Source organism: Pteropus alecto, unplaced genomic scaffold (assembly GCF_000325575.1).
Source record: "Pteropus alecto unplaced genomic scaffold, ASM32557v1 scaffold106, whole genome shotgun sequence".
Lineage (NCBI taxonomy): Eukaryota > Metazoa > Chordata > Mammalia > Chiroptera > Pteropodidae > Pteropus > Pteropus alecto.
The window spans coordinates 16,931,701-16,944,055 of NW_006442103.1; the positions used below are offsets into that span (position 1 = coordinate 16,931,701).

At 47.9% G+C, this 12,355-nt stretch overlaps 1 protein-coding gene and 1 non-coding gene across 12 annotated transcripts in view; one reads left to right on the top strand and one right to left on the bottom strand.

Annotated features, from left to right (window-relative positions):
• Nucleotides 1–12,355, bottom strand: part of REG4 (regenerating family member 4) — a 17,166-nt gene that overhangs the window by 659 nt on the left and 4,152 nt on the right. For 3 of the 11 annotated variants that reach the window (XM_025038480.1, XM_025038479.1, XM_025038481.1), the window contains 5 exons: nt 8,640–8,742; nt 5,603–5,770; nt 3,977–4,074; nt 2,606–2,743; nt 911–1,016 (listed from right to left, as the gene is read on the bottom strand). In XM_025038480.1, the coding sequence (XP_024894248.1) occupies nt 911–1,016; nt 2,606–2,743; nt 3,977–4,074; nt 5,603–5,770; nt 8,640–8,697 (568 nt within the window). In that variant the 5' untranslated portion in view covers nt 8,698–8,742. Of the gene's footprint in view, nt 1–910; nt 1,017–2,605; nt 2,744–3,976; nt 4,075–5,602; nt 5,793–8,024; nt 8,338–8,363; nt 8,535–8,639; nt 8,743–9,196; nt 9,499–12,355 lie in introns of those variants that run through there. The other 8 variants (XM_025038484.1, XM_015595344.2, XM_025038482.1 and 5 more) reach the window with 7 other exon arrangements.
• LOC112469074 lies at nt 3,170–3,288 on the top strand. Its single transcript, XR_003042469.1, has one exon. It is a non-coding gene; the product is annotated as a 5S ribosomal RNA (ribosomal RNA).

The window sequence follows — 12,355 nt, forward strand, 5'->3', positions numbered from 1 at the left end:
TGTCCCCTCACTTCCGCGACTCATCCTTTGCTGTTAGAAACTCTTCTCGCTCTTTTTTGTGCATATAAAGCTTTATTCCTCAGACAACAACAAAGCCTGCTCCACGTCCCTGCCGCCTGAGCCCCGGCACCCGAGCCTTCGGTCCTGCCTGGGCGGGGGGTCCTGGTGACGCTATGGCGTCTTTTAAACCTACTGTTCTCTCTGGCATCAAGTGTCCTTTTCATCTTCGAGGTCCTGTTTTCTTGTTTTACAATTGAAATCTCACATATCACTCATTAGCTGTTGTTCTCAAACTGGAGCGTCTCCTCGAGGGGATGTTTAGCAATGTCTGGAGACACTTTTGGTCGGGATAACCTGAACCCACAACGAACAGGAAAGCTCCCTCCATAAGGCATTGCCCGACCCCAAATGTCACTGGGATCGAGGTTGAAAACTCTAACTTATTAGCATAAAAAGCAAAGAATGAAAGCAGGTAAGGGACGAGAGGAGGCTCGGGTGTGCAGCCTGCAGCTGAGGTTCTGGGCGCTGCATTCTGGGGTGAGGCTCGGAAACAAACAGGAGGTGAGAAGCAGCCTCAGGGGGACCCCTAACACCACAGAACCCAGAAGGAGTCACGCAGAGGTGCTCCCTGCAGGCTGGGTTTCCCAAAATGTGACCTATTTTCCCCTCATGGTATATAATAGGATTTAAACATAAACATATTTCAGAAAAAAAGTGAGTGGACTTATAAAAAGAAATATTAAAGTAACAAAACTGAACATCGATCTGGCAGATTGTAAACGGTCACCAGTGACTGAAGGTTGGTGCGCAATGTTTGTGACAAGGCCGTTGTCCCGTAGAGAAGAGCTGCGGGTGTGACAAGGGATGGGGGTGGGGGGCACACATCCGCGCTTGACCCGGCAGAACTCACCGTTCTTGGCGCTTATCCCTGCACACTGCTGGTCACCGGCCACCGACGCGCCAGACCAGGTTCTGTATAAATACGTGGTCCCATCGATCCACTCCCACTGCTGCTTCTGCGGACAACAGGACGTGGGAGACATGCATGGGCCGCCTCCCGACCCGCGCACCGCCCAGGGGGTCCCCGCAGGCCCAGGGGTCCCCGCAGGCCCAGGGGGGGTCCCCGCAGGCCCAGGCCCTATAAGGAGCAGTTGTCAGTGTCAGAATTGGGAAAAGCACAGAAACGTCGTAGAGAGGGAGAAACAGAAAAGTCACTTCTTTTAACAACTAAGAGGAAAACAAAATTACTAATATTTTAGTGTTTTTACTTCTTGGTGTCAATATTTTTATCTCTCACAATCGTTTTTTGTACTTAAAAATGCGGCGGCCTTTAAAATATACATTCAACGTCGTCTGGCTGGCTAAGCGCTTTTTTGATAGTAAGGACGTACCGTAATTGACCTTAACCATCCTCCTGTCGACTCCTGTGTGCGCGGTTTCCGCGTCACAATTATTACACAAAATACGGCTGTTTCTTTTCTTGAAATTATTTTCTGGGGATTGAAGCCCACAAGTAGAATTAAGGGTCAGATGGCACGAATCCCTGGACGGTATTGATCGATGCATCGATGCATCACCAAACCGCTTTTCCAACACAGTTCCGTTGGAGAAATGTACATCCCCACCTACCGGGCAATTTCTCCATATCCCTAAAAACCTTATTTACTAAGACAAACCAGGAGTTTCATCATATGATCAGTCGAATCATTCTGTTATTTTTATTTCCTTGATAACTAGAGACACTGCACACTTTTTAGAACATTTATCCCCTACTTTCTTTCCTTGGTCACAAAGGTAAAAAAATTTACAAAAACTGTCTGATAAATAAAAATAGATGTGAATATCTATTTTTATCTCCGAATGAGAGAGTGCTGACTGATAGCAGTGTTAATGCCTAAAAAATGTAAAATTAATTGTAAAAACATATTGGTAACATCTATGGCCAAGTTTTATCTTGAAACGGAAAGTCCGGGGGTTCTCTCCTTGCGTTCCTTATGGTTTTTGGGGGGTTGACCTTAGAAGCCCCAGGAAGAATGTGTAAACGGCAGATTGCACACAGAGACCTCGGTGACCAGCCCGAAGACCTCACGCCCCTCCTCACGATGAGATTCTGATGAAGAGCGAAACGAGGGTCCAGTGGAAAAAGTTCAGATAAACGTCAGAAACGCAGTCGCATCCAGGAAAAAGCTTCGCTGAGTCTCCAGCTCTGAGCTCAGAGCCCGTGGGGATGCTTCGGCTGGGCCCCGCAGCGGTCTCTGTGCGCGCGGGCATTTACGTGTGTATGCACCCAGACATACTTACGCAAACTTTGGTTTTTTGAAGGCTCCGAAAGGCTGGTCATTTCGTTTTCTGAGGTTTGGAAGGATCTTAGTTAGATAGAAGGTCCATGAAAAGATGCTGCTGAAATCACGTCCTCCGCTGAGGGCCGGAACTGGGACCCTGACCGGGGGGCGCTGGCCCCTCTCGGTAAGAGGCCCGTGACTGAAGATCGGCTCTGTGTGTCCCCTGTCTGGAGGTCTGGGGCCTGTTTCCTAGAGAGGGGCTGTCTCTCTGGCTGTCCCGGGGGTGGGGCGTGGGGGCAGCTGCGGGCCAAGTCTCAGGTTACCTTCTGCGGGTCATGCAGGCCGATCCACACGGGCTTGGTTCTTTGGTAGCCTCTGATGTACCCTGCGATGACGCGGGCTTCCTTGGCACTGGAGACAGACGCCAGGTGGGCTCCGTTTCCAAAGGACTGACACTCGAGCTGCGGAGGGAGGAGCCGCGTGAAAGGCGCCTCGAGATTGGGAAGCGCAGCCCTCACCCGGGAACCCTCCTGCGTCCGGCCGCACTGATGCCCGGAGGCCCCGCCTCCTCCAGGAGCTGTCCTCTAAACCCCACACAAGTCCTCCTGTCACCATGGGGGAAAACACAACTGTCCCAGAGGAAGAGGCAGCTCCAGGCAAGGGTCGGTGCAAGGGCCTGGGGGCCTAGTCTTGCCCCAGAGTCTGGGGAACCCCTTCTTTGCTTAGTTTATTTTTTTTTTTTAAACTATCACTGTCCTCAGCTCAGAGGAGTGTTGCATCAGAGCCGACTTCCCTGGGGTTTGCTCTGCTAGTTACTCTCCAAATAATCTTGGAAAGTCACTCACGCTCACACCGCCCTGGAATTTTCTGTTTAAAGGTCATGATCTGTCTACGGCCATGCCACCCTGAACGTGCCTGATCCCATCTGATCTCGGAAGCTAAGCAGGGTCGGGCCTGGTTAGGACTTGGATGGGAGACCACCTAGGAAGACCAGGTGCCGTAGGCGATAAAAAGTAAAAAATAAGGGATCGTAAGCTGACAAAGTCAAGGTCAACCTGTGAGGTCGACCAAGGGTTGCCTCCCCTTAAAAAATAATAATAAAATAAAATAAAATAATAAAGGTCAAGATCTTGCATTAATTTCGCACTTTTCAAGGCCAGAGAAGACTCTGGGATGCTCGCTCGCTATCACGTGGTACAGGGACTCTGGGCCCAGACCACACCGCACTGGCCCCCGGACGAGGCCTCTTAGACAAAGCCTCGGCGAAAGAAAACCGATACGTTGGTTGGGTGGTGTAGCCGGTAAAGCCTTCCGTCCCTCTGGACCACGTTGCTTCTGTCAGGCGGCTCCGAGGTCTGTGACCCGTCCCCACCCCCGTTCTCTGGCAAAGCCTTTCTCCAAGGTCCTCTCCTCATCCTCCTTGGATTTACGCATTTCTGTCTCCCTGACAGCGGACTCCTGGAGGGCAGGGGCTGTTTCTCGTTCGTTCTCACACCTTTGCGGCCCGTCTGGGGCCTGGGGCCTGGACACAGAGCACGTGCTCCATCAGTGAAGGAGCTGAACGCACTCTGGCAAGGCGACTTCTCAGAAAGCCAGGGAGGACCGCTGACTCTCCGGGAGTCCAGTGAGACCTGGAGCTCTGGGTGGCCCCTCGCTCCAGAGCAGCCCGTCCAAGCACGGGCCAGACTTCTTACCTCAGCGTCAGACCAGCTCCTCAGCTTCCGGAAGTATCCATAGCAGTTGGGCTTGTAGTAAAACCATCCAGTGGCACAGCTGGGCCTCATGATGATGTCTGCACCCAAACGAAAGGCAATGACAAGTGGCGATGGCAAAAGCAGCCAAGCCCCCGACCTGAGCCAGTTTATAGACCCACAGCCCCTGGGAGGCTGGGTGTCCTGGAGGAAAGACCCCACTTTGTCCTGTGCCTCTTTCCCCCAGCCCTCTACGGCCTTTTACCACGGGAAGTGTGCCCTGGGGTGGAGGAAATAATCGGCTCCTTTAAGGACGACTGGATGCTGGCTCTGAACCGACACTAAATCCAGGAGACCCAAAATGTCACTGTGGTTCACCAGGCAGAGGAGGGGCTCACGGAGGTCAGGTGACCAACGGAGTTTTAGCTCAGGTCATCTCACGGCGGGCCCAGGGGTGAGTGTCGTGCCTCTGCCCTGGAGAGCTTTGGTTTAATTCCAGAGCGGGTAGCCTGTTTCTCGCTTCCTGGGACACAGGTGGGCAAATCTCAAGCCCCCTCAGAGGAGCGGGAATCAGGACAAAGGAAACACCTGGCCGTGTGGGCGGGGCTGGGGGCGGCCTCTCAGAGTCCTTCATCAGGTGGCCTGGTCCAGAGAGGGTGGCTGAGCCCCCCAGGTCCTGAGCAGCTATATGTGGTTGGAGACAACTGGTGGCTGGACTAGATTCCGGCCAAGGCCACCGACCTGATGCCCAAAAAAACCTGTTTCTCTTTGCATTTCCTCCCCCTGGCCCGCCGTATGCCCTGCTGGGAGGAGTGCCGGGTAAACGGCAGTGGACGCCCTCAAGAGGTCCCCTGTCAGTGGGCGTGCCCCAGGGCTGGGGGCTTCACTGCTCGGCCACCTGCAAAGCCCAGCAAGGCCTCAGGGGGCCGGAAAAGGCTTCCGGTACCAGGAGTCAGGGAACCGCATTGCCTCGCTGAGTGAGCTTGGGCAAGTCTATTCTTGGGGCCTCGTTTTCTCATAAATAGAACAAAGGAGTTATACCAGATGAGCCCACAGTTCATTTCCTCCCGCTTCAGATTCTTTTTCTTAGCTCACTCACGCAATTTTCTTCCCCTGCTTTCCCTATGGGTAGATGCTGGGGCACTGCTTCTCCTTCTGTCGACACGTCACTTTATTCATACTCGATGCTGGGTCTATACATGTGTGGGAGCCATCGTCCGACTAGGCGATAAGTCCCTCGCAAACTGGAATTCCCAGTTTGTTCCAACAGGAAAAATGCATCCACCTCGGGTGGTACTAGGCGTCGGGTGCTTCAAATAGCTCTCTCTACCTTTCATAATAAACATGCAAAATAATTGCGATAGTCTAAAGGTAGTTGATGATGGAACTATGGCTCCCAGTCAAACAAGGTTGGCGTTCGTTTGATTCTAAATTCTTTGCATTTTATTTATTTATTTTTAAACCACATCGCATGGTCTTGAATTCTTGTCTTTAACATCTATATTGTCAAGTGCCTAAGCATTTGGGGCGGGGGGGGAGGTGGGGGGGAGGTGAATGAATCCAGCTGTGCCACGCGAGCTGCATGAACACTGGCTGTGGCTCAAATCCCGCAGAGCGCCTGGTACTCACCCGCCAGGACCTCCGTGCCGACTGCGAAGCTCAACAGGAAGAGCAGCCGCACGCTCTCGAAGGCCATCTTTCCTCTCCTCCTGGGGACAGACGTGCTTCGGACACCTCTACCGGAAGGATCGCAAAGCCCTCTTGCTCTTTCCCCGATGCTCCTGGGCTCAGCTAGATCTGCAACACGAACATGTGTGCACTGGCGACGTGCACCCAGGAAGTTGGGTGCCAAATCACACATGGAGGGAAAAAAAAAAATCTTTTTCTGGTTAAACCCAAGTTGTACGATCAAAGGAATCTCAGGCTAAATGTAGAGATTGGGAAATTTTAACTTGTGAGGTTTTGTGGTCACCTGCAAGGTCTCTGGGCCAGCGCCAGAGACCTCACTCTACTGGGCTGAAGATAGAAAAGTCTACATGGGAAGCAGTTGGTGTCTTGCGGGGGGGACTGCCGCTGCTATTCTCAGAGGAGCCAGCAGAGGGCGGTCACGGCAAGCTTTCTCCCAGGCGAGGCATAAAGAATGTACCTCCCCGGTCAAGCCAATCAAGTCGGTTCCAACAGTGAATTTTTTTCGCATTAGATTTAAACGTGAATATGCAGTCCACTATCTACATTTTACAGACACAGAAGAACTGAGGTTGACGAGCCTGAAGTCATTTGCTCACGGTCACACAGCGACAAGCCGATTTTCTGACTTCAGCCGGAGCCTCTTTCCTTTATGCTGAGGTGACAACCACATTTTTTAAATGAGGAAATAACTTTGTTATTTTTTCCCATGATCAAACAGTATGTGAATTATTAAGTGATCAGTGAAACATTACAAAATAGGAAGAAGTCATATCTCCCAGAGAATGGCTTCCACACATCTCTCTGTCTCTCTCTGCCTCTGTCTGTCTGTATGCCTCTCTGATTTTTCCATATGGAACACACGGTCCTGGAACCTGGTTTTCTTTCTCAGAAACGGGTGGATTGTAACGAACCTTCTTCCATTCACCTAACTTTTATGCAGTTTTCATTCTCTCTTTAGTAAAAATTCACATTCATGGGGCTGCGGCTTCATAGAGCTTACACACTGTCACGCTGATACTCTTGGCTAAAATGTCCCCCAAACTGACTGAACTGTACATTCCACAAATGCTGGTTTCCCCAAACCTTGATGAACGCCTAATTTGTCGGGGGTTTTTTTCTTGCTAATTTTGGTATAAAGAAAAACCTCATTGTTAGCATTTTTTAAATACTGATAAAGTTGAACATCTTTTTATGTAAGAATTAGCTTTAAAATTCTTTCGTGAAGTTTCGGTTTATAGCTTTGCACATTTTTCTGTTTCATTTTCAATCTTTTTTTTTTCCCCTCCTCAGGAATCTGTGAGGCCTTGCTTTGTATATTAATTGTCTCACATATTACTAAGACTCTTTCTCAGTTTGCATTTTCTCTTGTTCATATTTTTTTTGCCATACCGAAAATTTCAAAAATTGTCATATTTGTCTTCTCCTGTACAACTTTTGGAATTTATATCAGAAAAACTGGCCATCACCATCCACATAAGATTAAAGCGTCCCCTGATAGTCTCTCCTATTTTCATTCATCTGGAATTTATTTTAGTGTAAGCATGGGAACGGGTCCCAGATTTTTCCCTGAATAAATATTAAGATGGGAAAGTCACTGGATTCTCATTTGAGCATGCTTTCTGATTAAAAAATCAGGGTACGTGCTCTAACTCTCAAATAACAGATGGCTCAAGGGGAAATGATGGAACATACTATTTGAGATAGAAACTTTCCCGGAAAATCTAAAGATGAGCTTCACATTAGGGTCCGTCTGAATAAACCCTTTCACACGGAATCAATAAAGAGTAAAATAAAAATGTGAAGATCTCCTTTTTAAAAAATCACTGCCTAACCCTGTGTTCCTCTGACCCTCTTCCCTTCCGGAAGTGGTGGAGGTATTTTCGATGGCCTGAAAGCCCCTTAAAACACAGAGGGTAAGAACTTCCCTTGTCAAGCCAACTGTCTGGGCGAAGAGAGGTACAGCATCTTTTCAAATAACCTATAAAGGAATCTTCATGAACTGGGATTCATCGAATGCTCGCATCTCGTCTAATTTAATCCTGATGACGAGGCCACACTGCAGGTGTCATTAACTCACTTCACACACGAGGACACCGAAGTTCATTAAGATTAAGTAACTTTTCCGAAGTTTCACAGCTGCCAGATCGCAAGTCTGTGACTTAACCAACACCGTTTGACACCAAAGCCAATGCTCTTTATAAACTGGAGGAAAAAGAAGTCATTTGAATCAAACAAAACATCAACAGAAAGTATGACCAACACCATTAGAACCATAGCTTATCATTTCTGGCCCGGTTAATAGCTGGCAGAGGAAGACAGGCGTTCAAGGAAAGTCCTCTGCCCCCGCTGTGTGGAGGGTTACCTGGCTGGCATTCAAGGCTCCCAGGACCCTGGCTTCTCCAGCATCCAGGGACATTCTGGGCAGTTTCTAGGGTTCTCATATCTTATACCTTCTTCCCTCGGGAATTATACGACCTCTGCTTTAATCATAGAGCCATCGTATTGTTTACGAACAATAATTCATCCATAAAAGTCTTACTCATGGTCAAAGTGAACCATATGAGACGTGGCTTGAGAACGGATCTGAGCTGTGCTTTAAACAGGCAGCAGGCGAACCTCTCCCTATCTGCAAACAATCTTTTCTTTACAGCCCACGCTGTCGACACCGGCAAGAATACCCTGTGACCTCTGACAGCCCCACCTTCCTCTCTTCTTATTTACTTTTTCTTTTCTCTTTTTATCCCGTTGTATTATCGATTTCCTTTATTGCTCCTTCCTTTCTATGAAGATGCCCCACTCCGGCTCTGAAGAGTCATGATGTTTCTATCCTTGTAGAAAGGATTTGCAGTCGTCTGGGCTGGACACAGGTTATAGACCTGTGTGGTGACCTTGAGAAGGATGTACAGACGTTCTCTCTAAAGCACCCGGCTCTGCAGAAAGGACTTGCAGTCCTCTGGGCTGGACACAGGTTATAGACCTTGAGAAAGATGTACAGACGTTCTCTCTAAAGCACCCGGCTCTGCCCAGCTCAGCATGCACCTGGTTCCTCAAATATCTATTTGAGATCCTCCTCCTTGTTCCTGAAACATAGGCACAGAAATCTTGTCTTAACACAGGGCAATTATGCCAAAACAGCTTACATCGACAGACTATTTTACAGTCAAGTGTTTTCACCTAAATCATCAAATGCGCTCCTAACAGCATCCCTGGGGGGGATGGAGGACAGGCACCCCCATTCCACACCCACAAGAGATTTAGGAAGCCTGCCTGGATTTACAGTGCTGGTCGGTGGTGGGGCCGGATGTTGACCCCAGGCCTTCCGGCTCTAAATCTAGCTCTCGTTTGCTTAATCAGTCTTTTTGAAAAATAGCCTCTTCAGAAAGGCTAACCAGATTCCTTTTTCTAGTGTAGATGGCCAAGGATAAACTATGTTATTGGTGTCAGAGATGATTCAACCTCGACTAGTCTAGAACCTCAAAAGGCTGCTGAACTCAATGGCCGGAAAGAATGATGGTGCTGATGGTCACGTCCTACCTGATCTACCAGTGAGGGACCCGAGGCCCAGAGAGGCTCCGTGACTCATTCAGTGCACAGCCAGTCAGCATGAAGCTGGTTTCGGACGCCAGGCTTCCTTCTCCCAGCCCAGTGTCCTCTTTACAATGCTTCTCAGCCTTCGTCATTGGATTTTTCCAGCCTGTACATGGTAAATGCATGGTAGGGTAGGAGAAGGTGATGCTTCCACGGTTTACGCAGCATATTTTAGAGAACCTCTGCCCTTCTGATGATGCTCTGGGGAAAGAGCCCAAGGTTTGGCTTCCGATGGATCTTGGTTCAGGTTCTGATTCTGTCGCCCGCTCACTGCGTGACACTGGGCATGCTCCCCCACCTCTTGGTGCCTCAGTTTCCTAACTGTGTGTGGTAGGGTATCACCAGATGAATTTTATGTTTTCCATAAAATTCGCAAGCTCCTTCCCTTTTAGGCAGCTGGATGGGAATCATTACCGCATTATGGCGAGAACAAAGCTGTCAACTCTGGGCCGTCTCCGTTCAAAAGCACTGGTCCCGATGTAACAGGGAAGTTTTGAGAAAAGAGGTGTTTAGGTAAATCTCTCCCTCCCCTGATTCTTGCTCAGCCAGCTCCATGCCACTATGTAAAGATTTGAAGTCTTCAAATGAGAGAGGAGAGAGAAGGAGATGAGACAAGAGAATGATATGCTCATAGGACCTTAACGGCTCTTTTACTGAATCCTGTTCTAGTCGGCTCCGGAGGTGGGCGCTGACAGAACCCACATTAAAGTGTGAGATGCAAGAGTGCGGGTAACTGAAGAAGTATCCGAATCGAAAAGGCCCACCGAATATTAAGTAGAATCATTAAAAAATTTTCGGCTTATAGACATGCCATACATGATAGAGAGAGAAAATTCTAAAGCCATAAGCCAGCAACAGTTACCTACAAAATGACAAGGATCGGAATGGCACCATACCGAAAAAAAACAGAAATGGAACTCAGGCAACTTTAGGTTAACTTTAAAGTATAAAAAACAACAACAACAACAAAAAAAACACAACAAAGAAAAACAAAAAAAAAACACAAACAAACAAAAAAACACAAACTTTCAACCTGAATTTTATACCCAGCCAAGGGTACAGAATTAAGAGGGAGCATGAAAGAAAAAACATGTTAAAATTACAAAGCTCTAGAAAGGCACTGTCTCTAGACTCTTCTTGAGATTACTGCTCACGCACGACCTTTAGCAAAAACTAATATGATCCCGAATAAAAGAATGTGGTACAATAAAGGGATACAGGTGCCAATTACAGATAAATTTAAACAGTACACGGGTTGGTGGCTGCCGTATTGGAAAGACCAAGAAGAGGGGCGCAGATTTCTAGCACAAACAGGTCGATGGGAAACAAAAGGGAAATTATTCTGACCTGTGAGGAAGCTTGGAGTCCGAGGGAAACTTTGGAGAAGTAAGCCCTGAGAACTTGAAAAAAATTGTGGGGAGTTTTGGGGGGAACGCGTAGAATTTGGATTTGAGCCCAATTTCGTTGGATCTCCAGGCTGACACCTCGGTTATGCTTCACTAAGAAATCTTTGTTATAGCTGCAGGATGTTTTCTGACTCCAGTTTCCCTGAGTGAAGACTGGATGAGACTGAGCCTTTGGCTTCTTCAAGTGACCAATCAACTCCATGTTGAGTCAAATAGTGGAGCTTCTTCGTCTGATGTCAAGAATAAACTGCCTCCGGCTTTGGTGTGATGGTAGCTCACTTAGTAACCATTTTAACCAATGAACGGTTTCTACCTTACTGTGTGTGCCTACTGGAAGCTTTTTGAGAGGGTTAATTTATTTTTTGACGTCTAAACATTTCACTACTTTTAGATTGGCATGAAAAAAAGGACTTTGGCCAGGCAGGGGCAGCGGTAGGTAGCCTCTAACGGAATGGTCGGTAAGAGGAAGATCAAAGGAAGGTGCTTTAGGGGAATGTGAAAAATGAAGTCTGGGAGAGGGACTTGGGAAGAATCTAAAGGGACGATATTAATGAGAAGATGAGTCTTAAAATCTTTTTAAATTCTAAATCCGAAGAAAAGAGCACATACTGCTTATTTCAAAAAGCTGTCAAAGAAGTCCTCCTTGCCCGCTTGGGGCGCACATTTACAGTCTTGGACTTTGTCCTCTCATATTTGACAGAGATGTTGACCATGAACACTGCTGCAAGCAGGCGCTGTGACGTCCCATGACACTGGAACAAGTCCTATCAGCGGGAGCAAGGAAATGAGTCACTGAGAATGTGTTCGTTAACTTTTACGGCTGTGGAGAAACTCTTGTCTTGAGGGCAGTAAAGTTTATGCCCACCCACTCGGTCCTGATGTGGAGGACACGTTGCACAGAGCAATCTCCCTTCGCATTTCCTGGGCAGTCTATTGTCTATATTTGTGGGACGCTCTCCAGCTAGAATCAGCCGATTCGTTGGAGAGGTACAATTTACACAGAGGTGTAAATTGAAAAGTCTGTATATGACTGGTTCCCTCCTTCTTTCCCTCTCCCCCTCCCTCCCTCCCTCCCTCCCTCCCTTCCCCTTGCTCTTTCGAGTCACTTTGTGGCCACTGCTCTGCCCACTTGTTTCTCATCTGCGGGGTCTTGCCGTGCCTTATCGCACCTATCACATCTTCAAAAGGACTAGGTAAAAATATCGCCAAATTCCTTGTTTCAATTCTCTTGTTTTGCATTTTTAAAAGATTTTTTTTTTAACGATGACATTACTTTATGAGGTTGAATTTACACTGAATAAAATGTACACATCTTAAATATTAAGCCTGAAGGATTCTGACAAATCTATACGCCTGTGCGACCACCACCCAGATGAAGATACAAAACATTTCCGTCAAGTTCCTGTCATTCTTCCACTTCATCGCTTGGATTCATAACTTGTTCTTTCATCGTGCTGAGCAGCATTCTGTTGCAGGAATATGGAACAGGTTGTCATTATGATTACTCATTCCTGGTTGAAGGACATTTTGGCTACTTTCAGCCTCTGACTAAAGCTGCTGTGGGCATTCTCAGGCTCTCGACAGACCTGTGCTTTTATTCCGGGACTAAGAGTGGGATTGCGGGGTCGCAGGATGGGCGTGTATTTAAGTTTGGAAAGAGACAAACTGTTTGGCAGAGTATCTGAACCATTTTACACTC